This window comes from Musa acuminata, chromosome BXJ2-3 (assembly GCF_036884655.1).
Source record: "Musa acuminata AAA Group cultivar baxijiao chromosome BXJ2-3, Cavendish_Baxijiao_AAA, whole genome shotgun sequence".
NCBI classification, from domain to species: Eukaryota; Viridiplantae; Streptophyta; class Magnoliopsida; order Zingiberales; family Musaceae; genus Musa; species Musa acuminata.
The window spans coordinates 25139813-25166040 of NC_088340.1; the positions used below are offsets into that span (position 1 = coordinate 25139813).

The 26228-nt window shown below is 37.7% G+C and overlaps 1 protein-coding gene across 1 annotated transcript; it reads left to right on the forward strand.

Moving 5' to 3' along the window:
* Window positions 1-2023: 2023 nt before the first annotated feature.
* On the forward strand, window positions 2024-24753 carry LOC135583579 (uncharacterized). Its single transcript, XM_065099421.1, has 10 exons — window positions 2024-2308; window positions 2457-2530; window positions 4512-4685; window positions 5746-6154; window positions 6288-6571; window positions 20943-21011; window positions 21104-21160; window positions 22327-22379; window positions 22462-22537; window positions 23503-24753. Exons 2-10 carry the CDS (start codon window positions 2487-2489, stop codon window positions 24494-24496), a joined length of 2160 nt encoding a protein of 719 aa, XP_064955493.1. The 5' UTR covers window positions 2024-2308; window positions 2457-2486; the 3' UTR covers window positions 24497-24753.
* Window positions 24754-26228: the final 1475 nt, after the last annotated feature.

Consider the following 26228-nt stretch of genomic DNA (forward strand, 5'->3'; position numbering starts at 1 on the left):
CCACCAATCCCAGTACGACAGCCGACCCAACCAGCAAAAGGAACCAAGCCATGCCCCGAGCCCCTCTATGAGGAACCCAAAGCATGCCCTATTTTTTGGGAGGGGGGGTGGGGGGGGTGGTGGTGGGAGGATTATGATAAGGCATATTCTAGCATCGCCCCCATGACCATAGTCAACAAACACATCAGTGCGGACATGGAACCTCGAGACGGAGATGGTGCGTCGCATCAACATGGCACCTCAGACTCGGGTGGGCGACTGCCCCTTCTCGCACTGTCTGAAGTCGCACGAAACAATGTCGCATAGTACAGAGCCGCCCCGGAAAGCTCGGAACAACGCCGTGTGACGTGGATCCATACAAGTCGATCGGTGCTCGCACTGAGGTACAAGCCAGCCGCCCGAAAAGTTGGCCGCCATCATTAGATCGCTATGATGAACCCTCACTCGTGGGTATAAAAGCCAACCCTCTTATCGACATCAGGGGGGAGGAAGATGAAATTCCTTGAACTCCACTCAATACTAACTTGACTTTTGGAGGGGTCGAGTCAGGAAAACCCCCTCCCGACTTTGACCTATGTGTAAGAACTTGGTGACGATGAAGCAGATCGCTCATTGATAGGAAGGACGGCGTTAGGAGACGAGTCTCAAACTCAACCCAACCCGATGGGCATTTTTACTAATCGACCATCTGCACCGATGATTCAAAGAATCTGAGACTGGACCGAGCCGTGTTGACCTTAACCATGAAGTAAAGATTTGCTAACATGTAGAGTGAGAGATGGAAGATATTATGCTGTGATTAGGATGATCAGTATCAGATAGACCTTCAAACTGCGTTGGAGTAATACTCACCGTTAAAATATACCGCCAAAAGACTATTATTTGTAGTCGTGAAACCAGAGATAATTTCTATCTAACGAAAAGGAAAGAGTGAGGAAGATAAACGTCTTTCTAAGTTGTATTGAATGTGACTCCCAAATAGAATTTATATTGTACCGATTCTATCTCTAGAATAAAATGAGTATACTCTCATCTTATTTTTATTCTTTAAGCTCTAAATCCTCCTTTAAAATAAGATCTCATCATATCCTTTAAAGAGACGAGAGTAGATATTAAGATGCCTCTCGGGATAGATCGACCCAACCTATAAAAAAAAAAAATTATAATCAAGGATGCGATGGTCAAATATTATTCCTTTAACAAAATATATTCTAAACATATAATGCGAAATAATATTAAAAAAATATAAAACTCATCTTATCTTTAGAGAGAGATATCTCAACGTGCTGATTAGCTATTTTTATTAGAAAAAATAAAATTAAAAGATTTGAAGGTCGAATTAGGTTGAGAATTGAAATTTGATATATTGGACATTTAGAATAATCCAATGTTTTTTGTTTTTTTGACAAAAAAAAAATTTGCTTATTCCCATTATAGAGTTTCTAACTCAAGATGTATAAAATACAATTATGCTATCACTCAATCTGGAAATCGATCCAACATGAAAAGTTCAAAAGGAAATTAGTAACACACATGACCGGCTAAAATGATGCATCCTAAACTAGCAAGCGTCCGATCACATTCCAAACCTATCCCAAGACGCATCAGGCTGTCATATCGCGACGGGCTTTGTTCGTCACACGGTGGAATACAAAGGAGAGAACATGTGGTTGACATTTTTTCCGGTAAATGTCACATTAATGTTTCCTTGGTTACGGAAACAGTCTAAAAAAGGAAAAATTATGGACCACTAGACGCGTCTATATATATATATATATATATATATATTTTATTTATTTGGCAGCGCAAGCACCCAGAAACTTACCCGTTTAGACATGAACGGTGGGCCCATCATATATTCAGAACCTTGGGAGGGTCTGGATCTGTGTCACTAATCGGCGTCAGGAACTAATCGCAGATTAATCGCACTGCGGCGTGGCAGAGCCGGCGGGCCTTCTTTAACCGGCAAGTTACGCTATTTACCCCCAATAATTAGAGCCACGGGAGCCCCCAGCAATCTCATAAGGCAACCGTATGGGCCGACTCTGCTTGATTGTCTCACCGAGTCACGATGTGCGTTTCTTTAGCGGGTGGATGACAAAGGTGCAGCCCTCGACCGACCTAGCCCTGGCGTGGCTTAGACGGTCACTGGTTGCCCCGGGAGGCAAGGCATCAAAACATCCTACAATTAAACGCATAAGATTACTCGTAGGGTCAGCAGGCAATTGCTATCGTCTTCTCCACGCGTCCTTCACGCTAGGCTTTGACAAAATTGTGCAGCGGACGCTCGATACCTCATACAAAATAGGTACGCACGCAGTGTGGCCTTCAATGAAATATAAATTCTGGTGCAGAGTACCAATTGTTCTCCTCACGATATATATGTATATATATTGTTGCCTCACCTTTTACTGTTTCTTTTGCTGGATGGATAAATTGGTTTATTCGGTCGCTAGTTTTTGATTTCTGAACGAATTGGAAGGATTATGTTGCAGCGATTCGTGGACAACCTTCTCGCCGTCACAAAAGAGTTCGTCCCTTTTCCTGCTTTTGCTCCCCTCTTCCTCTTCTTTTGTTTATTTCGTGCCATGCTTGCTCTTGTTTTTGTAAATTTCGTTTAATGGTACCTGGCTAGAAATGAAATAGGTTTCTTCGCAACCATACGTAATTGCTTTGTTCACTGAATGAAATTTTGTGATTCTAATGGGTGAGGTTGCGATGATGATTCCGTTTAACTTTTGGGTTTTGAGGATCAACGATAGTAACCTATTTGACGAAATACCTTTCCTGTGCGAAAGATGCGTAATTTGTCCATTGTTAAAGAGTGGCTCTCTTTGCTGGCCTTATGATTTGACTCCTGCAGGTGATTTGCTTATTGATGATTTATGATTGATAATCAACATTTTTTGTGCTCGTGGGAGATATCTTATTAGTGTATCTCATGGTACCTAGAGGTAGTTTGTTACCTACAGTTGTCATATGGATGGAATAGACGTGGACATTTGATGTAGGAGAAGAAATGGAGACTCTTAAGATAAAGGCTGGAGTGATAAGAAGCAAAAATATATGTTTCGGGAAGTATTGGGATATTCAAGACCCAGGAGCCAGGCTTCAAAGCATTTTCATGTTGTTTCTGTTATTATGTTCATTTGTATTCTTGTTGCATTTCAAAAATCAGAAATCCACTAGCCTTCTTAAGATTTGCATTGCAGCATATTCTACGGTATGGTGTGTGGACTTGTGGGAATAATTCTATTTCAATTCCAGAGTTTAGGTCAGTGGCATATTTTGTGCTCGTTTGAAAACTCTTTATATGGTCCAAGGATTCCTTCATATATTGATCTTGCACTTATCGGAGTGGTTATATAAATGTTGATTTCGTTGAGGTTTTTCCCTCTGTGCTGTTTTAAGGGAATAAGTCTTTATGCTTTGTTTAAAGGGAGTTCAAATAAGAATCAGATTGAGATCGATCAAGGCTTTTGTTGTGCAACTTAACACCACCAACATTGACTATGTTAGTAGATCCAGGATTCATCCTAGTGAACGCAGATTCCCTCTGACAAACTACAAATATGCATCATGATGATAGCTCCATTCACATGTACATATATGGATTTGGATGGAGGAAAAAGAATTAAAATTATTTTTTGTTACATTTAATTATTGTGTTCTGTTCCATTTGTTTGTTCTTTTATTGCTGAAAATGATATGTTGAAAATAGAAGTTAGATTTTTTGTTGACTACTGTTGTATAATAATTTGTTGTGGACCAATTAGTTCATTTTTTTTTGGGAATAGTGTCTTCTAGAGGTTCTTCCAGGGCCATCAATTTTACACCTAAGTTAGTATGTTCTCTTATTGTTGGTGTCTTTTCTGAAATGGCTTAAAGAAATAAAATCATCATTCCTTGGACTTGTTGACTTTTGTGTTACTATAAATCTACACTTGTGTGGAAATTTGTACTTACTATTTAAGGTTGTTGTCCATGTCCATTTAATGTCTTGAACTTTTTTCTCGTGACCAGTGCTATAGTTTATAGAATTGAATCCTAGGATTGTTATGCTGGGTGGCATGGTTTTGAAACATATTGCACTATGCCAACTTGTATTTTAGATGCTTACATATGGCTAGGCCAAATTTTGGTCTGTGCTAATCAGCACAAGGATGGGGTAATCTATACGACGGGATTACAGTGTCAAGAAACTATCTACAAGTTCCCATGCTACTAGGGGTTGGCATAGACAGGTATATATTTGCCATTTATTGTGGAGAACTGAAGATCTAAATATTTACCCATTGTCTAATAAAATGTGGTCCATATTTTTGAATTTATTTTGTTATACAGAAAAAATATTAACCTTTAACTGCAAGTCTTTGGATCATATACGTTTGTAGTGCCTAAGCTTTTACAGTTTTGAGTTAGTCTTAGATATATGGATATTTGATTTGTGTAGGGGTCTCTTTATCTCATGTTTTGGTATACTTGAATACTTTATGTGCCATGTCTTGCAGGTCGGTGAAGACATTCACTTATGAATCTTTAATCAATATTGCAAGGCTGATAAATGGGGTTTCAGCCCTTGTGTTGACTATACTGCCAGGGAAGACAACCATTTTGGAAGGGATTCATGGCTGGGAACTCAGACCCACCTTACGTGGACCTCGTCTTCCTCGATGGATGGAAAAGTAAGTTTTGTCTCATTTCATTATTGGAGATATGTTCATTAATTCTCTTAATTTGTTTTATGAATATTAGTTAATGATCATTATAAACTTTATCTACACATTTTATGCATCTGAAGTGAATGATACTCTTTCAAGTTAAAATGACTACTATATGGTTGTAGGAAAAAAGAAATGGATGAGCTAAGGCTTTGTTGTTCTTGGGAAAGAAAATGAAGTTTTAGACTCTGGTTCATGGAATGCAATGTATCAAGCAGTGTTTATTGGTTCGATCGTGAACCGACACATACACTGTCCATTTCGAGCGGTCCACATATGGTACTGGGATTGGACCTGTTTTCCTTTTGCTTATTTCTCGATGCTAGAAGGCTACAACCTGCCCCCTCTTCTGTGCCTCTCACGACCTGCAATGCATGCAACCCTCCATGGCTGTCGGCCTCCCATTGCGTGCTGCAAACCTCTTCCTCCTCTGTCGCCACTTCCTCCTCCACCTCTTATAAGTTGCTTCAGAGAATGCTAAAAATCTGAGAAATTAATTGTAACTTGGTTAATTGTCTTCTGTTTACTTTTGTGGATTCTAATGTATTTATAAAGGAAATCTTAGTTTATTAGGGAGAGTGTCACTGGATTTGCTGATGTTTGGTTTCTGATTATTTATATCTCTTTTATTTTTCTTTCTGTGTGACCAAATGACAGTATGTTTGGCAACTTCTGCATAGAGATAAACACCTTGTGCATTGGGCATCTCATATATCTTGCTGTACTTTAGTTGTGATCAATTTAGGTTAAACATAAATATACTAATGGAATGCATACATTCTATCCTCAGAATCAGGGACATCTAAGTCCAACTTTATCTCTTCCCTTAGCATAGGTTGACATTAGTATGCATACTTACTGTTATGGTGATCTTTAAACTTTGTGTATACAAATAGCATAGAATTATTCTGAGAAATGGATATTTGAGAATTGTTTGTTTGCTTTTTACATTAATGGTGCTGTTATCTCTGCATTTCTAACATATATAGGTCTAATTTTATCATTTTATTACTCATGATGACAGTGGTGTTTCTTCATTCAACAAGCTTGTTCATGAGCTTTCCATGGATACTGAAACTTCCTCAGATGCTGATTCTATAGCAGGCGAAGAGGATAATGAAGAGAACATATATCCTTCCTCTCCCTTGTCGCAGGCTTCACGGCTATCATATAGCAGCACTTTCACTAGATATGATCGACATTTCATACGCTCAATCAAATTCATGCTTTCCTGGATCCTTTGGCCTGCAGTATTTCTTCTAAGGCTGCCACATATTGTCTTCCAGTTGGCATGTTTTAGAAGAGGTGGGACGGTCCCCACAGGCAACTTAAGAGTACGCCATATTTCAAGCCCTCACCAGACAAGAAGGTCAGTTCATACAAAGGATCATGTTGTTCAGCGCACAACTGATAGGAGACGAGGCGTAATTGAGGTATTATCCAGGATCATGTTACCTGAAATTCTTAGTCTAGGTGGCACAAACAATTCAGATATTGAAACTTATGTTGATACACTAATTTCTCGTGTTAACTTTACAAGAATAACTTAGCAAAGCTCTTATCTAGGATCTGCATCTGGCAATCGAGATATTCATCGAGTCAGCTTTCGAGACTGCCCATAATGTTGCACACTTCCTTCTTTCTCCTTCGCAACTTCACAGAAGATTGTTCGGATGGTTCTATTCAAATGGAGGTACTAGAAAAGATAACTACGGTGTTGACATGAATATGGTGATTCCAACTAATACACTTGGCGATGATGAACCAACGCCAACTGAAAGGCAGCACACTTTACATTATTCTCTGAATACTGATGCTCGGACATGTCAAGATGTAATAACTGAGCTTGGGTAAGAACCATCTGCTTATTTTTTTTCTCATATTTTCTTGGTTCTTATTTTTAACAAAAAATCATGAAGAATAAAACACAGCTGATATGACTAACCATCATTTGGAGAAGACTATTGCCAGTTTTTTATGCCTCATATGCATAACTTCTTTACATGCGAGGGCAAGGTTGTATATATTGATTCTCCCAAATACCACATCCATGAGACTCTTGTGTGCTAGACTACCCAATTTTTATTTACATACATATACCCCCATGTTTTGGTATATTTGTCGGATGTCAAAATCAAGGATTGAAACTTTGTACCGTATCGGTGTACTCGGTATGGTACGGTATGGCGTACCGAACAGTATGCCTAAAAATATATAAATATATAATTAATATATAAAAATATAAAATATTTTTTTTTATAAAAAATAAAAATTAATATTTAAAAATATAAAAATAATATAAAAAAAGGCGTATGTAGTCTTGGCAACGTCGCCTCCTCCTCTTCTCCTTGTTGCCTCGTCTACGGTATTCGGCGAAGAAGGCGACGAAGACGTCGAAGGCCATAGACGTCTCCAGCCTTCGAATACGTCGAAGGCCACAGATGAAGAATACGATGAAGAAGAAGGTCATAGAGTCGCAAACGAGGCGATGAAGGAGATCGCCTCTTCTGCTGCTCTAGCCGCCACCTCCCCTGATCCCCGTGCCTCCAGATCCTCCTCTTTACAACTCTCCTCGCTGTTACCTCCTGGATTAGGATCGTCGAGGGACGACGGTGCCTGATCGGGATCGAGAAAGGGTGTGGAAACAAGTTTGCATCAAGGTTTTCTCGATTCTCCCTCTTTTTTGAATGCCCTCTCCTTCTTCTTCCTTATTTGACACTTCTCCCTTAGCCTCACCGTAGCCAAGCTGATACCGCCTGGTATCAGGCGGTAACGGTTGAAATTTTGATTGTTACTGCTTGAAATAGTCTCGTATCATTCGATACGGGGCTATATCGAGTGGGCGGTCTGCGTACCAATTCACGGGCGGACCGATACGAGCAGTACGATTTGAAATTGCAAACCTTGGTTAAAATCGGCAATTTAGTTGTCAAGGTATGACTTTTGGAGTCCTTCATCAAAGAATAACGTGTCAGGCTCCACAACCCAAAAAATCCATATTTTGATTGGGATTAGCTTGATTAGAGATTCATATATAAATATAAAAAAATCAAAATAAAAAAAAGAAAAGTAAAGATATAAGCTAAAATGTTATAAATTTTATAAAATAAAAAAATTATAAAATGATAGGCAATAAAGTGAAAAATAAATTCTTAAAACAGGCCAGATGAGGAACTAACAAAGCAGTAATGACTTAAAGAGTGATATACATTTAATAAAACAATGTGAGAAAAAGAATGAAGAGAAGGGAAATGATAGAAAGAAAGAGTATGAATAAATTAAAAGTTTATAGTGAAAAATTGTAATGCACCAATTGATTGTAATGAATTACTTGATTAACGGTTAGAAGATAAATTATGTCAAAACAATGATATTATTTTAAATTTTTAATATGCCTAGTAATTCTTGAACTAAAGAGTTAATGACAATGTAACATTAACAATGTTAACCATATGGTCAAATTTTTTTTTGCTTTTCTTTATTTTTCTATTTGATCATTTGTTATTTTTTTTCCTTTGCTAAATATATAAGACTCCTTTGAGAGTTCTCTTTTCAATGAGTCCATATAAGTATTTGCCTCGATCTTGCTAACCACTATTAGTCTATCTCAACATCATCCTTGACCTTCCCATTGTTGACAAATCGAAGCCCCATACACCTGGTCACATTTCCTAATGGTTGCCACCTTTAAGTGTGTTTGTACCCCATCTAAGGGCTGTTTAATGTGGTCTGCTGAACTCCCATTTAGGTTGGCCACTCTGTGAAGTCATGGCCATATTGACTCATCTTGTGCTGCATTCAACATTTGCTATTTTGATCATGACAGGTTGTGGCTTGATACTTTTTAAAGATTTTTTAAGGTCATCTATGTCAAAATTTAGGATAGGAAGATCCATCCTAAGGCAGGAGTACTGGAGACTTCTAATCCTATTCCCAACTTTTGTAGTTGGCTTCATGTATCTTCCTTTAATTTTCTTTAAGACAATATTGTTAGTCAATGTAAAAGAAGTCCATAAGACGTTGATACGATCTGAAACATTCTTCACTTATCTTCTATTGAGTTACACCTAACTGTTTATGAATATAACCATTTTTTGTTCATTTATTTCTAGTGATCCCAATTCCCATATATTCATCTCAACTAGGATTGGAAATTTTATACCACACATATGATCAGGAGTGACCTTGGAGGCTTGACACTGGGTTGTGATAGGACATAATTTAACAAACCAATTGGGATTGAGATTGGGACAGCATCATTAATCCTTGCCACAAAGCCTACATCGCCTTGTCCATGCTTTGCCTCCAAGAATTTCATATAAGTAACTTTCTCTTCTATCTTGCAAATATAACTAGCAAATATGCATGAGGCGAGAAAAAATTAATACCATTCATGCTTTTGTAGACCAGGAATGATACTATAATTATTAACTTGGGTTGAGGGCAGAGCATGGATGGACGGGGTTTTTGAGTGGCAGGATAAGGGAGGTATTCGCTTCTGATTTCCTCTTCTTAGCAACACAAGTTTTCAGTAAGTGTTGTTTCCTAGCTATCCAACATTTTGGCCTGTATAGTATGGCTGGCCTTGCAATTGGCTTATGGAATTTTCCATATAAGAAGTGTGTAATAATCACATAAAAACGCTGGATGCCCTTCTCAATTTTAACAAGTTTGTTCCAGATTTATGAATAATATATTGATCAATCTCTTCTTTTGTTTGCTAAATAATAAGATATCCAAAACTTGTACTTTGTAGTATTTTTTATCCATTTGATTTTAAACCATACTCTTAGTTCTTCTAATAGCATTACTAAAAAATAAAAATGTCCCTGTTATATTAGGTTTTAGTTCTAATTAAACAACTATAATAGAGAATATAATGTAGAGAGTGAAAGATGTGGGAGGTGAAAGATTACAGCTAGAAGCCGGAAGAATTAAGTTGATAAAGGGAACTATGACTATCAGGCCTCAAAGAGTGAAAGATGAGGGAGGTAGGAAGACAAATTAAAGAAGAGAAAGGAATAAACAAGCTAAATGACCTTCAGGAAAGTGAGTGTTTTCAAATATAAAACTTAATGTTCTTCTCAGACATGTTTCTATCTTGGAGATTGAGGACTATTTTTTAAACTAACAAGCTAACTACTAAGATTAGGTAAGGAATATATCTCATCTTCTCCCAATATAAATTATTTGATTTCTCAAAGGTAAGATTTTATGTTATCATCTTTTTAAAAGAATGGTAAATAGAACTTGTCCCACAAAAACCCACCCAACATCTAAATAATACAATGGAAGTCCAAAAGCTCATGAAAATTCTAAATGAATCTGTTCTTGACTCAACAAACATCACTCCCAGAATTGGATGCATCAGTTGCTTCCAATGCATGTCATCACATTCTCATGATTGATAAGTTAATTCCACACTAGATGAATGGTTTCTATAGTAGTTTGATTGTACAATGCAAACTAATATTGCAAGGCTGACCATGATGGTTGGACATGGTGGCACCCTGCTCTGATACTGAACTGATGCGATTATGGGAAAACCATTATTCTAAAGAGAATGATAGAATGAGAGAGACAGGCATTGGTCAGTTTGGTGTGTACAGACAAACTTTGATACCAAACTAGTGCAAGCACAGTTGGTTAGCTTCGTATGTATGTGTGAAATCCTTGATTCTAAACTTATGTAAGCATAGTAACCCTAGTGCCAAACTGATTTAAGCACATACAAAATGTATAAGTAAAAGGAGTGAAAAGACAAGGGAGGTAAACTAGTGTGGTAGAAAGAGAGTGTAGAAGTAGAATGAACTGCTTAAGATTGAGAAAGGGATAAACAAGGCTAAATGACTTTAGAGAAAATCAATGTATTTATTGATAAAATTCATGCCCTCGTACATGTAGCCATCTGAGGCTTTATTTATAAGGTAACATTTTAACAGTTAAGATAACATAAGGATTTTATATCTTATCCTTGCTTAGTTAAATTTTGAAAATTTTATCTAACTTTCCAAAAATAAGATCTTATGTTATCATTCTTTAACAAAATGATGAGATAAAATTTATCCTAAAAAAACCTCTCCAATTTCTAATTTGTACAAGAAAATTAAAAAATCCATAAAATATTAAAAAAATCTAATTTAGTCTTAACAAACTTGACTCCTAGATTAGATGTATCAATCGCTTCCATTGTGTGTCTTCACACTCATGATTGATGAATATTCTCCAGATTGGATGGATGACCTAGATAGTATCTTGATTTGATGCAAATTAATATTGTAAGACCGACTAACATGGTCAAAATGGTGGTGCCCTCCTTTGGTACCAAACTGATAAAAGCATGGTAAAATTGTTATCATAAGAGGAATAAAACAATGAGGGAGAAAGAAGACAGGTAGAAAGATGGAGGTTAGAAGCCAGATGATATAACCAAGAAGGTTACCCCGGAGAGAATCTAAGCATACCAAACCATTATAAGCATTATAGCTCTTAAACCAAATGAATGTAAGCATGAGCAGAACATATATGATGAGGGACTGAGAGGACGATGGCGATAGAGAGTTTATCATATATGCATGGAGGTTTTGATACCAAATTTATGCAAGCATGATCGCTCTAATACTAAACAGATGCAAGAATGATACAACTTATCCGAACTAATGCAAACACAATGTGTCTAATACCAGCTGATGTGAGCATGGTAGCTTCTTTATCAAAGTGATGTGTGCATGGTAGCTTCAGTATCAAACTGATGTGAACACAATAGCTCCTGTACCAAACCTATGTAAGCATAAACACAGCATATTTGAAAAGGGTGTGTGTTAGAACCCTTGCAGATTCTAAACTTGGGGTTGATCTCTTTAGGGGATCGGCCTCCTTGGAACTCTATAGGGGTTCCTCCCTCCAAGTGCTGCTCAAAGGCTGCAAAAAAGTTTCATCTATTGCTTATGAAAAGAGAAGGAATACATGGCTATTTATAGGGCTTCTAAACCCTAACTCCTAATAGGACTCCTACTTAAGACTCTTACTTCTAACCAACTCCTAATAGGACTCCTACTCAAGACTCCTATTCCTTTACAACTCCTAATTCTTCTCTAAGAAAAAACCTCATACATGAATGCCCCTCACAATTAGGACTCTCCTAGCTAGAGTCCTAACAGAATGTCCCTCTCAATTAGGACTCTCCTAGCTAGAGTCCTAACAGAATGTCCCTCTCAATTAGGACTCTCCAAGCTAGAGTCCTAACAGACCTGCCCTCTTCAAATCAGCCTTGTCCTCGAGGCTGATGATTCATGAATTCTGGGAATTTGATCTTCAAGTCGTCATAGTTCTCCTAAGTGGCATCTTCTTTTGGTAGATTCGCCCACTGTATTAGCACTTCATTAGTGGGTCGTCGTCGTCGAGTCACGATCCGTCGATCAATAATGACACTTGGCTGGGTCTGGAGTTCTCTTTGGGTAGTCATATTTGGTGGGTGGCTTTGGGCTGTCTCCAAGCACCTGTTTAAAACTTCCGGTTGGCTGTTGGTTTGTGGGTGATATGTCGTACTCCTTTTCAATTTAGTACCCTGCATATAGAATAACTTTGTCCAAAATCTGCTATTGAAGATGCAAGTAGAATTTGTCACAAGCACAATGCGTCCCTTATAGTGTAATTCTTTTGAGTCTCAATTATAATGAGTCATGGGGCTTGGTGCTTCCTCCAATTTTTTTATAATCTTACTAGTATCTGAATCTTCCTGCCATTCCATCTTAATATCCTCAAGGAAGTCGCTAGTCGGAAGTGAAACGGTCGAAACTTCAACTTGCTCGGGTAGCTGCGAAAGCGCATCTGCAAGAACATTCTCTTTCCCCTTTTTGTAAGTTATTTCAAAATCAAATCCAAGAAGTTTTGTTACCCATTTTTGCTGCTCGGGGGAAGATATCTTCTGCTCCAAGAGATATTTTAGGCTTTTATGGTCGGTCTTGATTTGAAAGTATCGCCTGATCAAGTACAATCTCCACCTCATTGCTGCGCGCACAATGGCGAGCATCTCCTTATCATATGTTGACATATTTTGATCGGAGGGAGATAATGCCTTGCTAGTGTATGCGAGTGGTCGACCATCTTACATGAGAATGGCTCCAATTCTCACTCCAGATGTGTCGGCCTTAATAATGAAGGGTCGGTTGAAATCTGGTAGTGTTAGCACCGGCATCGTCGTCATGGCTGCCTTAAGTTTGTCGAAGGCAGCGGAGGCTCTGTCCAACCATTGGAAGACATCTTTTTCTAGTAAGGAAGTAAGCGGTGCACTGATCTTTCCATAGTTTTTCACGAACTTGCGGTAGTAGCCTGTTAAACCCAGAAAGCTATGTAGCAATTTTATGTTTCTCGAGGTCGGCCAGTTTTGCATTGCTCCAATTTTGAAGGGGTCCACTGCCACACCTTCCTCTGATATGATATGCCCAAGATATTCCACCTTTTGTTGAAGAAAGCAAAAATTCGTGGTTGTTGTGTGTTCAAAAGGTGGTTTTCCGTATGTCTTCTTCGCATGCTCATATTTGATGATACCCGGATCAAAGGTCCAGCTTTGTAAAGATTTGTGCTCCCTTTCATCTAGCAATTCATCTACTATTGGAATAAAGTATTTGTCCTTGATGATTATGCCATTGAGAGCTCGGTAATCAACACATATTCGCCTTGTTCCGTCCTTCTTGCATACAAGTAGCACCGACGAAGAGTAGAGGTTGCAACTTGGCCGAATAACTCATGTTTCGAGCATCTCTTTTATAATCCTTTCTATTTCATCCTTCTGGAGATGTGGATACTGATATGGATGAGCATTTGCTGAAGATTTGCCTGAAAGAATCATTATACAATGATCATGCCGACAGGTAAGAGGTAGGTTGCGCGGTTCATCAAATATATTTGAAAATTCAGCAAGCAAAGGAAGTAGATTTGGATCTTCAAATTCTGTTGGCTCTCCCTTAGTTTGCTGCTCAAGTTGTACCAAAAAGCCGCTGCATGCTTTATGCAAAACATTCTCCATTTGTTGTGTGCAAATCGTTGTTATGTCGCCCCCACATTTCCCGTGCAATGTCACCTGTTTCTCCTTACTGTAAAATTTCATAATTAGTTTCATAAAATTCCAAGAAATATCACCTAATGTCGTCAACCATTTAATTCTGAGCATGGCCTCATGATTGTTAAGAGGGAGAAGGAAGAAATCTTCAATTATCTCTTGGTCCTGCAGCAATAGTTTCTCCTGCAAGCGCCTATGATCACAATTCAAAATCCGTCCGTCGGTGACCTTAACATCAAACCTGCAGCGATTCTCGATAGGTAATGATATCCGAACAGCAAGCTTACTATTTAGGAAGTTAGTAGTACTGCCCGTGTCGATGAGAACAGTGATTGGTTGTTGTTTGAGAAGGCCTCCAATTTTCATCGTTTGCGGGTTTGAGTAGCTAGCTAGTGTATGTACCGTAACTTCGGTCGGTTGTGGCTCTTCTTCTGCATCTTCTTCTTCATGTTCAAGGCTCTCTTTCGGATGTTCAATGACCTCTTCTTCTATCGGTTCAATCATAAGAAGTCCCCCTTTACTACAGCGATGCTCACGGCTCCACGGCTCGTCACAATGCCAACATAACCCCTTCGCATATCGCTCCCGAAGCTCTTCTCTTGTTGACCTCTTTGGTGTAGGGACTTGGTCGATAGTAGGGGGGGCTGAGGGCTTCAATATTACTGGTTGAGGAGTGACCCTAGTCCTCCGAGCTTCATAGTTCAATTGCTCCTCTTGATGTCGTGCGAAAGAGATGGCTGCCATAAGTGTATACGGTTGTCGCGCTTTAACTTCAAGCCCTCAATGAAGGTCCTCAATAGCTGTTTTTGAGACCAATCACGAGTTTGATTAGATAACCTTTCAAACCTGGTTTGGTACTCCTGAATGGTGGAGGTTTGTCGGATCTTTGCTAGTTGTTCGTCAATATTCTCGTAATCGGTTGGTCTGAAGCGAATCAGCAGTCCTTCTTTGAATTGTCGCCATGAAAGGACTCCATAAGTATGTTCAAACCAGTCAAACCACTGTATAGCATCCCCTTCAAGATGTATAGCTGCAATTTTCACCATAGATACATCCGCGGTTTTGTGGTACCGAAAATATCGCTCCGCGCGCGAGATCCAACCAATCGGGTCTCCTTCTTCCCATCTAGGGAAGTCCACTCTCATGCTTGGATAGTTGGGGTCAGTCATATAGCCTCCCCTCCCTTGGAAGTCGTCTCTTTGGGCTTGGTGTGATTGGTCAAAGCTCTCTCCTTGATATGATTTCTTCGGGCTTAGTGGTCGGCCCAATCTGAGTTCGGTAAAGAGCATCCGAATCTTATCCTCCATTCGCGCCTCCAAGGCTTCGAATTTAGCATTGATTGTCTCCTTAGATGCCATAGTATATGCCCCCAAATCTATGATGTTAAGATCTCTCTTTTGTTGTTGGGTTAAAGGCATGTATAGGTTGAGAGAAGTGATGGTTGAAAGGGTTGGTGGATTGGTGGATGTAGGCTGCGGTTTAGGCTTGTTTTGTGGCTGTTTTGGGTGCAGTTTGAGGGTGTGGTTTGGCAGAGTTTTAGGGTTGTGGATGAAAGTTTTGGATTTGTGGTAGATGGTAGCAAAGGTTTGACAAAAATCCGTGGAAGTTGCAGCAAGTATGTGTTGTCTTGTAAGAGTAGAATTGTCGTCGAAGAAACAACGGTTTCTCGACGTAATTTCCACCAAAAACTTGAGAAAATTGAGGAGGGAATTGATAGCAAAATCACAGTTTATATGACAGCAAGGATATCTAATTTAATCAAGAAAATTTCGGCAGTATAACAGCAAGGAAATTGGTGCAAGTTGCAATTGCAGAATTATCGTCGAAAAATTTCAGCGGGTTATGATGAAAATTTGCAGCAACATAAAATCGTTTTTAGAGATGAATTTCTTAATAGATCAATCTTAGATGGAAGCCAAGATGATATATGAAGTGTATAAGAAATTTCATTCAAAAAAGATTGCAAATAGATGGGTTAAGGCAACGATATGCAGCTGAAATTTTCTGCAGCATAGATTTTCAAGTGCAGCAGATTGGACATAAAAGATCAGTAGTTTATATTGAGAATTTTTCGATGAAACCAAAGGGAAATCTACTGTTAGGAAGTGTCAAAGATGTCATAAAAATTTCGTAGAAATTTGGAAAGAAAAAGTACAGTAGCAAGATCAAACAGATGGTGCTATGCGGCTTGAATTCTGCAATTCAAGTGCAGCAGATTGGACATAAAAGATCAGTAGTTTATATTGAGAATTTTTTGATGAAACCAAAGGGAAATCCACTGTTAGGAAGTGTCAAAGATGTCATAAAAATTTCAAAGAAATTTGGATAGAAAAAGCACAGTAGCAAGATCAAACAGATGGTGCTATGCGGCTGGAATTCTACAATGTATCTTTCGTCGTAGAGATGAAAACTTTGTGACGAAAAGTTTATGCAGCAATATAAGAACGATTTTTTTTTTTTTTTGATTTTCGAATAAGGATAACTAAATTGCAGCAGCAGTAAGGTAGGAAACCAGAACCTGTTGCAATTCACGGGGAGATCAAAGGATGATCCGCGGTGATAGAGATGATGGCGGAATTCGGTGACGATCTTTTAAGCAATTGTGAGAATTGCTTTGGATGGTTGTAGAGGGTTGATGGATGGCTGTGGAAGGGCAGCGAGACGCCAAGAACGCTGCTCTGATACCAGGTGTTAGAACCCTTGCAGATTCTAAACTTGGGGTTGATCTCTTTAGGGGATCGGCCTCTTTGGAACTCTATAGGGGTTCCTCCCTCCAAGTGCTGCTCAAAGGCTGCAGAAAAGTTTCATCTATTGCTTATGAAAAGAGAAGGAATACATGGCTATTTATAGGGCTTCTAAACCCTAACTCCTAATAGGACTCCTACTTAAGACTCTTACTTTTAACCAACTCCTAATAGGACTCCTACTCAAGACTCCTATTCCCTTACAACTCCTAATTCTTCTCTAAGAAAAAACCTCATACATGAATGCCCCTCACAATTAGGACTCTCCTAGCTAGAGTCCTAACAGAATGTCCCTCTCAATTAGGACTCTCCTAGCTAGAGTCCTAACAGAATGTCCCTCTCAATTAGGACTCTCCAAGCTAGAGTCCTAACAGTGTGGAAGCAAGAAAGAGGTAATGCGTGGTTGGAAGACAGAAGTTTATATGAAGATGAACTACTCAAGATTGAGAACGGGATAAATGAGGCCAAATAACCCTGAGGAAAAATCAATGTTTTCATTAATAGAAGTTCATGTCCTCGTACATATAACCATCTAAGATTTTCTTCTCTAATATGAGAATTTAACTACTATGATCAGATAAAAGAAGATATTTATGTTTATTCTCTTAGTTCATAAAGATAAGAACATATCATCTTTTAAGAAATTATGACAAAATTTATCCTACAAAAATTCCTCAACATCTCATCAATATAAAAATGGTCTAAAAATCCAAAAATTAAACTAATCTGGACTTAACAATCTTGACCCCTAGATTAGGATGCATCAGCTAATTAGTTAATAACTCCTGGTCTCCATTGCTTAAATATAAAATTAATTATAACTAAGCTTTCATAAAGCTAAATAATATCATTAGTAAATAGCATACTTCATGTAATTTTATGCTGAATATCTATTAAATTCAAGTGATATTAGTGTTTATTTTCCCTTAGTCTGGTTCTCAGGTACTAGCTTGTTGGGAATTCTATATCTCTATTAGCAAGTACCTATTGTGACATAGTTGATTATGCCTTTGATATCTGAGTCCAAGAATTCTGGCTTTCTAAGATTCCAAGTACTCTCTTCAACTTGTTAGTTATCATTGGCATAGGAGATGCTTTAATTGAATTAGAATAAAAGTTTGCATTTTGCAGACTTCTAGTAGTACATTTTTTTTTTCCAAAAAAGAAATATACTAGCAGGTCAAAAAAAGCAGTAGGAGATCAGAATGTTTATTATTGTAGCTATAATAATTTGCTTTCTGTCTGACAAGTTTCCTAGTTAATTGCAATTCTGCAGAGGTATGCTACATATTCCTTGTTACAGATAACTTTTATAGTTAGGAAAGTAGGGTAGCAGAGACCAAAAAAGAGTTTACAGCTACTTAGTTGACTCATTACTAGGCGTCAAAAGATGCCAAGGTTCAAAAACGTCCGAGGCGCTAGGCGCTCGCCCAGGCGCTCGCCCGAGCGAAGTGAGGCGCTAAAATATAAAAATATATAATATAATTAATAAATATAATTATTTAAAATTTAAAATTAAAATATGCTATTAAATTAATCTAAAAAATACAAATACTATTACTAGTATACAGTTAACAGTATACTATCGAAAGAGGAGAAGAGTGTAAGGGAAGAGTCGGAAGACTGAGGGTGTTGATTGAGAAGAGCGGGAGCGGTGGCTGCGAGCGACAATAGTGGCAGCAGCAACAGCGAGCAATAGCAGCGACAGCGGGAGCGGCAAGCGGCGACAGTGGCACCGGCAGTAGCGAGCAACGGGAGAGAGAGTGGAAGCGACGAGTGGAGACAGTGGCAATGGTAGCAGCGACATCGGGAGTGGGAGTGGGAGCGGGAGCGGCGAGCGACGACAGTGGGAGTGACAGCGGTAGTAGCGAGCAGCGGCAGCGAGAGCGGCGAGCGGCGACAGTAGCAGCGGCGGCAGTCGCGTGAACGGTGAGCAGGGTTAGGGTTGGGGAAGTCACGCTGATATCGGTGCTTTAGTTGGTTCGATTGAACCAACTAAAGCATCGGAGACCGAACCAGACCTCAAACGCTGGTTCGGTCGCCTGGTTTAACTCAGGTGCTCGCCCGAAGCGCTCGGCGCCTGGCCTCGGGCGAGCACCTAGGCAGCGCCTGTTTGAAGCGCACCTCCTGGAAATGAAGCGAGGCCCTCGGGGCTTGCCTCGCCTCGCCCGAGCGCCTAGGCAAGCGCCCGAGCACCTTTTTAAATCACTGCATCCTATGGAATAGAATATTACCTAAAGCAGACTACCCAGCCAAAACTTAACCTTACAAGTTACAAGGACATGATTATAGTCAGTCATTGTAATTGACTGACTTTAAGCCTTAACTTGACTCTCTAAGAGGAAAATTAAAATGAAAAAAACTATAGAATTGCTGTTCTAATTCAGTTTATTTTGGCTAGGTTTGTTCATGTTTGGCGTAATTTAATCGAGTGGCATTTGCAGCTTCTTGTTGATTGCTTTGCTGCATAAGATATTTCCATACAGCAACAAACAATAACAAAGCCGTAGGTCCCAATTATTTGGGGTCGCCTACATGGATCTTTTGCAGCCATTGAAATATGTTAAAAACCATATGCTTAGTTAAGTTCAAAGTACTTAAATCTTTATTTATAGTTTCTATTAAAGTTTTTTTCGATCTTTTGTCTCTCCTCGTACTACTAACATTACTTATTTCACTGCTTCTGACTATTGCATAAGACACTTCCATGAACTCTCTAATATGTGTATGTTGATGGTTAGAATGTTGGTGGGTAAATAAATTATGATGGCAAAGATTTTTTATTTTATTTATTTGGTTATCTATTTTACTGTGGAGGGGAATTATGATTGGTTTTTATGATTTAGTAGATTGAGCTAGTGAGCATTTAGAGCAACCAATGTGCTTGGAGAGGGGGCATTAAGAGTTAGGTTGATGTGTCCCGAGACTCTTTTGTTGGTCTTTCCCTTATTTGAGTAAGTTATTTTTAGGTTAAACAAAGTCAATTTTTAGTTTAGGAATGATTAGGTTTAATTATCCTCTCTACTGAAATGTTTTGGGTCAGTTATCAGCCAATTTGTCTTTGTCAATCAGTCAATTTGTGTTTGTCAAATTGTTGTTTTATTTCTTCTTGGGCTTGATTTGGATCAATTTGCATTAGGTCAGGACTAGTTCAATTGGGTTTAAGTTCTTTTTACATTTGTATTACAGTTTGTTGAAAACGCTAAATGTTAATGTTCACAAAACTGTAGCATGGTTTTGTCATGTTATTCTACTCTTCCAAGAGTAGGATTTTAATCATAGGCTCATAGCTAGATTTGTAATGAAGGCTGGCTGATCCTATCCAATAAAGTAGGAATTACCTAGGAGGTTATTGGTTACTGTTCTATGCTTCAAGAATTCTAAGGACTCGAATCTCATCGGATAGTAGCAACAAAATGTGATGACAGCTAGCATTTCAACAAGCAATATTCATCAAGATTTTTGGAGAACCTGTCACATTAGCCAACTAGCAATTCTCAACAAAATATTTGAACATGGTATCAGAGTTGCCGCGTTTTTCCAATCATATTTGATTACACAAGATGTGAAAGCTTTGCTGATTCTGAAGCAATTGGATGAGCTATGAAGGACAACAAATAAATTACAATACTAGTTCTTGAACTTTGTGCCACAATCAGTTGGCTCCCTAAATATCAGATTTTTCCAGTTTGCTTGAAATCGACGGTCACTGACTGATTTAGGATGGTAACAGGACGGAAACAGCCCCAATCGACGGTACCAACCAGTAGCAGGTGGTCTGCATACCGGTCTACTGACGGACCGGTACGTACCTCCCGGTATGGATGGTATTATTCAAAATTAAAATACTTGGTTGAGAGGGATTTGTTTATCTAGTCTAGTGATCAGAAATGAGTTCTAAGTTCCCAAACAAGTATGCTTTAGGCAAAATAAAGTGACAGTCTTCAAAATTCTACTTAGACATGGAAAATTTTTGGAAGAAGAGTAATTTTTGCAGTTAATGTACAATTAAGCCAAAGAAATGAAAATTTTCACTCAAATTTGTACATAGTATGTATGTTTCAGGTTGTTATCATCCTCATTGGGTTTTTAATTGGTATAGAGTACGGTTCCCAGTGGCTGGCAGTGTTCTAAGCTGTTGGCTTGCATGCCTAACTCGAGCTCATATTAGACTTGGTTCGTCTGGTGACTTTACTTAATATGCTCCTATTTTGACCTATCTGAATCCTTAACTGAGTAATGTTACAAGCTGATGTCTAATAGCTTTGTGGTTTTCTGTTCTTGTGATAATTTTCATGTTTGTTGATTTACCTGTTTGATCTTTTAATTATATCTTGACAATGGTAAACAACATAAATCTAATTTTTTTATTATGCCATTTGTCTATTAATGTTTATTTGCATTTCTGAATTTCAGGTATCCTTATGAGGCTATTCGTGTGGTTACCTCTGATGGATATGTACTGCTTTTGGAGAGAATTCCAAGGTTGACATAGAAGATGTTCACTAGTGTTCTTCCCAGTTTAATTGTTCATGTCTTCACTTTTGTTTGTTTTCTACTTGAATTTTTCCCTACAGGCGTGATTCAGAAAAGGTTGTCTATTTGCAACATGGAATATTGGACTCCTCAATGGGGTGAGTTGCATTTGATAAAATTATATTGTTCACTAGTTATATTAATTTTATATGTGGAGTGATATTCTCTTTTGTTGTTTGCCATTTTATTTGTTAAACAAAGTTTTGGATGAACAGTGTAGGTCATAGTACTGCTTCTCCAACATTAAGTTACTTTCACATAACTATCATACATTGTGAAAATTGCTCCTTGAATCATTTGCAAAATCTGATCAGTTTATACTGAACACATTTTTTTTTTTCTGAAAAGAAGTTTCAGGTTTTTTTTTTCAAACATTGAAAACATTAACAGCTGCAAGTTCCTTAGTAACTATATTAATACTGGAAAAATTCCATTTGCATCTTGCTGTTCTCATCTTTAGGTTACAAATCATCTGATTTCTCATCTTTTGAACTTATGTTGAGTAATTGAATTTGTGTTTGTTTGAAATTTTGTAGAAGATTCAATTTCATGGTGTTATGTTTGTTTGACTCTATTCCCCTTGAAGTAGGAATCATTATACACAATTCCACTTATATAGCATATAAAGTCTTCCATGTAAAATTACATGGAGTACAGCAAATTAAAGATATAGGATTAGGTCTGGCTTTAAACTATGATCAGTGTGTTGGAATTTGATGCCGAGAACCTAAACTATGTTTCAAACTATCTAATGAAGATTCCAATAATTGCTCTATAGTTGCATGTGAAATTCTTTTATGTACATAAAATTTTCAGTTATTACATTTGGTTAATTTGTCAATTGCCATGATCATCTTGGATTTTTCTTGGATGGCTTCATTATGTATCTAAATGGTTCAGGGCATTGGATCATCTTGGATTTTTCTCAAATTTGGAGAATATATTAAGAGGATCTTAGATTGCTTAGGTGTTCTTGTAGTTTAGACTATCTGCATTTACGAATTAAAGGTTTAAAGACTTCTTACTGTTTTAAGACTTAATACAAGAAAGAAAAATAAGACAATTATATTTAGTCAAATCTATCTTAATTGAATCTGAGTGATATCTAGGGAAATCAACTCAGATCCATATTGGTTGATCAAGTTTGATTGATTAGATTTGTATTTTAGGGATATTCTCTTCATGTTTCAATCTGTTACATCACTATTCTATTTCTTTGACAAGCATTAGCTGCCATCTAATACTTCTGTTTTGCATTTGCTAGTTGGATCTCCAATGGGGTTGTTGGTTCTCCTGCTTTTGCAGCTTTTGATCAAGGTTTGCTTATTTTTTCTTCAAGTAAATTAACAAAACATTGGAAATTTATTAGACCATCCAATTTTGCATGTTTAATTTTCAGGTTATGATGTTTTTCTTGGAAACTTACGTGGGTTAGTTTCAAGGGAGCATGTGGACGTGAACATTTCCTCACGCAAGTAAGTTGTTGTTTTATCATAAATTCCTTGCTTTTTATTGCATTAGCACTTAACTAGGCATTTGTCTTAATTGTTGATCATCCAGAGTGCTGCTGTCTGGATCTCGTAGTTCGATGATTGTTTTAGGGTTGCAAAGAGCCTTATAGTTTGTTGTTTTTTATGAAGATTTTGATTGGGTGACCAAACACCTCAAAAAAAAAGGATCAAATATTTATTAGGTTCTAATGCCCCTCTCATGTACAAGCCGGATTAGACTTGATGCATAAACCAAACTTAAGCACATGGCTCTGGCCAATTTAGGAAAAAGGGCATTGCACAAGTATTAGTCAAACACGAGACGAGTAAAGAGGGGCAGGAACATGATCAAACTCACAACTTTCTTTGATACCATGATAAAAACTTTCCAAAAGCCAAGCCGTTAGGGAAAACCCAATACATATTAGGTTCTAAAAGTTTTCCCACTTGATTTCTTCCTGTTTATTGTTGGTTTTCTTGGATTTTTTTAGTAGGATTTTTTACTAATAAGCCGGAGTTTAGACAAGTTGTATGGAAAAACATGCTCTCTGTTAAGTGGATTAGGCTTATAGAATATGGATATATGGGATATTTAGTTTTCCATCGAAATCATTGACAGCTTTGTTCTACAAAAACACCCACCTTCGATGTTTTCGAGCACAAAAAAATTCTTTAATTGTCTAAGTATTCTATTTATTAATAAAGTTAAAGAAATGGGTGCTATTGTAGTTTTTCATATGCTTGAGCAGACAACAGAACCTGGCATGTGTATTCTGAAGGGATGTGTATAACTTTATCTGGTATTAGAAGCATGAAGAGGTTAAGAGAGGGCATTGCAGAGCTTAACTACAATGTGATTTGACATCCCTATCTGCCGAACAGTGATCAGGAGGTTTTAGTGTCATGTTTGTCACTTGTCAGAACATATATGCTGATCCTAAATGATGCAGGTACTGGAGATATTCTATCAATGAGCATGCGACAAAGGACATACCAGCAATGATAGAGAAGATACATGAGATAAAAACTTCTGAATTAAATAAACTTTCTAGACCTGATTTGGATGGAGAAGTACATGATCAGCCCTACAAACTGTGTGCAGTCTCCCACAGCCTAGGAGGAGCTGTTATGCTGATGTATGTCATAACATCTAGAATTGAGTTGAAACCTCACAGATTATCAAGGTTGATCTTGTTGTCTCCTGCGGGTTTTCATGATGACTCTACAATAGTGTTTACATTACTGGAGAAACTTCTGCTACTTCTCGGTCCTGTGCTTGCTCCCATCGTCCCTGGACTGTATATACCTACTAGGTTCTTCCGGATGCTCATTAACAAGTTAGCTAGAGATTTTCAGAACTACCCTGCTTTGGGAGGTCTTGTGCAGACTCTTATGAGCTACGTGGTGGGTGGTGATAGCTCAAATTGGATTGGAGTGCTTGGATTGCCTCATTACAACATGTATGACATGCCTGGGGTATCACTTCACGTGGCCCTTCACCTTGCACAGATGAAGCGAGCAAGAAAGTTTATAATGTATGATTATGGAAGTGCAGCTGCAAATATAGAGGCATACGGAATGCCAGAGCCTTTGGACTTGGGAAAAAATTATGAACTTATTGACATTCCTGTCGATTTGGTAGCTGGGCGAAAAGACAAGGTTATTCGACCATTAATGGTGAGAAAGCACTACAGGTTGATGAAGAAAGCAGATGTTCAGGTTTCTTACAAAGAGTTTGAATATGCTCATTTGGACTTCACATTCTCACACAGAGAGGAGCTTTTGGCCTATGTCATGTCCCGTCTTTTGCTGGTGGCTCCAACACAAAAGCACCACAGAGCCCAGGGTGCTGTAAGGCTGAAACCCAATGGAACCCAGTCAACATCCGAGTCCGATGACCTGGAGCATTCAGGAACAAGAAGTGAAATTGTTCCTTACAGTTGAGTGATATACTATGTTATTTGTAGGCTTCAGCCATATGTTACCCCATAGATGAAACTTTGTTTGATACGTGTTTCATAGGAGGAATGTAAATCAGTAGTCATTGCCACACTTCCTCTGTAACTGGTGAGAAGGGTCCGTTGAGAACCCTAAAGGAAACTGGTCTCTTGTTGGATCTCTTAAACGAGAAAAAAGTGACAGACTTTGTTTGTATCATTTTCTTTTGAAGTATTCTCAATCGTCAAATTCTTTCTGTGTTATTTCACATGTTCATTTACTTATGGTATGACATTCAGGAACGCTAAAGGGTCGTCAATGTTCTTTTTTTAGATGTTAAATAAAAAACAGGTAAATTATTCTCAGTAGCTGTGGTTGAGAATCAATGATATCATCCAAATACTCGTGTGCAATATCAAATTCTAATTTTATTGATCGAGTATTTGTATCATTGTCGGCAACAAATAACTATTATTATTATTATTTTTCTGTTCCAAATAGAAAAAGCTATATTATATTACTATTCAGTCTCTAATCCCAAGTTCGTCTTGGAAGATTACAGAAAAGAAATACAAATCCGAAGACCATTTATTTTTACAGATATAAGCAATTTCAAATTCTTTAGCATATAAATATATAACTTAAGGATATCTCGAACACAATTAGTGGCTATCATAGCTGCGTCCATTTCAATCCCTACTCTTTTATCACTGTACCAGCATCTCATATACGTTTGCTAAATAGGATCAGCCAAGAACCGAAGTGATCCCTTCTCGCTGGACCATGCTACGGTGTCGACGATGGGCCGTATGCCTCTAATTGTTCCATCGGATTCTCTGTATTTCCACATATTGCTCCGGCACTCATTCAATATAAAGGTCATTTCATCAATCAAACCGAAAAAAGTGAATGATGTTATTACCTTTTCGTCTCAATTTAAGCTAGATTTGAAATTCGATTTGTCACATTACATTACATGCTTGATAGGTGGGTATTAGGAAATACAGTTTATTATCATTATATTATTCTCTAATCTCACCAGTTATGTAGTGTACTTCTGGTAGGATCTTTGAAGCCACTTTAAAAGGCTGAAATGTACATTTCCTTTGATCTTTTTGATAGGAGGCTCTTCAGTAGTAAATCAGATTGATTGGCAAAAGTATCCATTATTAATAGTGTAGGGAAACGATCATCATCGGATCAACAAAATAAACGACCGACCATTAATTAATAGGCTTGCGTGCTACAGGAACCTTGTTAACCCAATAGGTTATCATCGCTGTCATTGTCGGTGTACAATTAAAGATGGGTACAACATGTCAGTGCTCAAAGAGACAATAAAAAGGATCACGTCAGTGATCCCATCACAAAAAAGAGGATTTGGTTGAGCTAACAATTTTTCCATAGTGCATCTCAGATTAGTTTTTCTCCATGTAGAGCTCCTATCTTTATTTTTGGATAAAAGTATTATCCTTAATCACTCAGTTTGTCCTTTTCCTCATTTTTCTCACTTTTTTAATCTATTTAATTTAATCATTTCAGTCAACTCAAATATTTAACCGATTTAGAATAAAAACTTAAAAATTAGATAATATTAATATATCAGTTTATAGCAATAAAAATATAAAACAATATATATATATATATATAAAGTAACAATAAAATTATAAATAAATAGTAATTATCGAAATAAATTATAAAAACAAAATAAAATCATATTATTGAATATAAAATTATA

Excerpts from the sequence above, each read along its gene's own strand:
- LOC135583579 (XM_065099421.1), top strand. The coding sequence starts at position 2,487 with ATGTTGCAGCGATTCGTGGACAACCTTCTCGCCGTCACAAAAGA. Across the intron at positions 2,531-4,511 it reads CTTCTCGCCGTCACAAAAGA|GTCGGTGAAGACATTCACTT; the intron begins GTTCGTCCCTTT and ends CATGTCTTGCAG. Across the intron at positions 22,538-23,502 it reads GTGAACATTTCCTCACGCAA|GTACTGGAGATATTCTATCA; the intron begins GTAAGTTGTTGT and ends TAAATGATGCAG.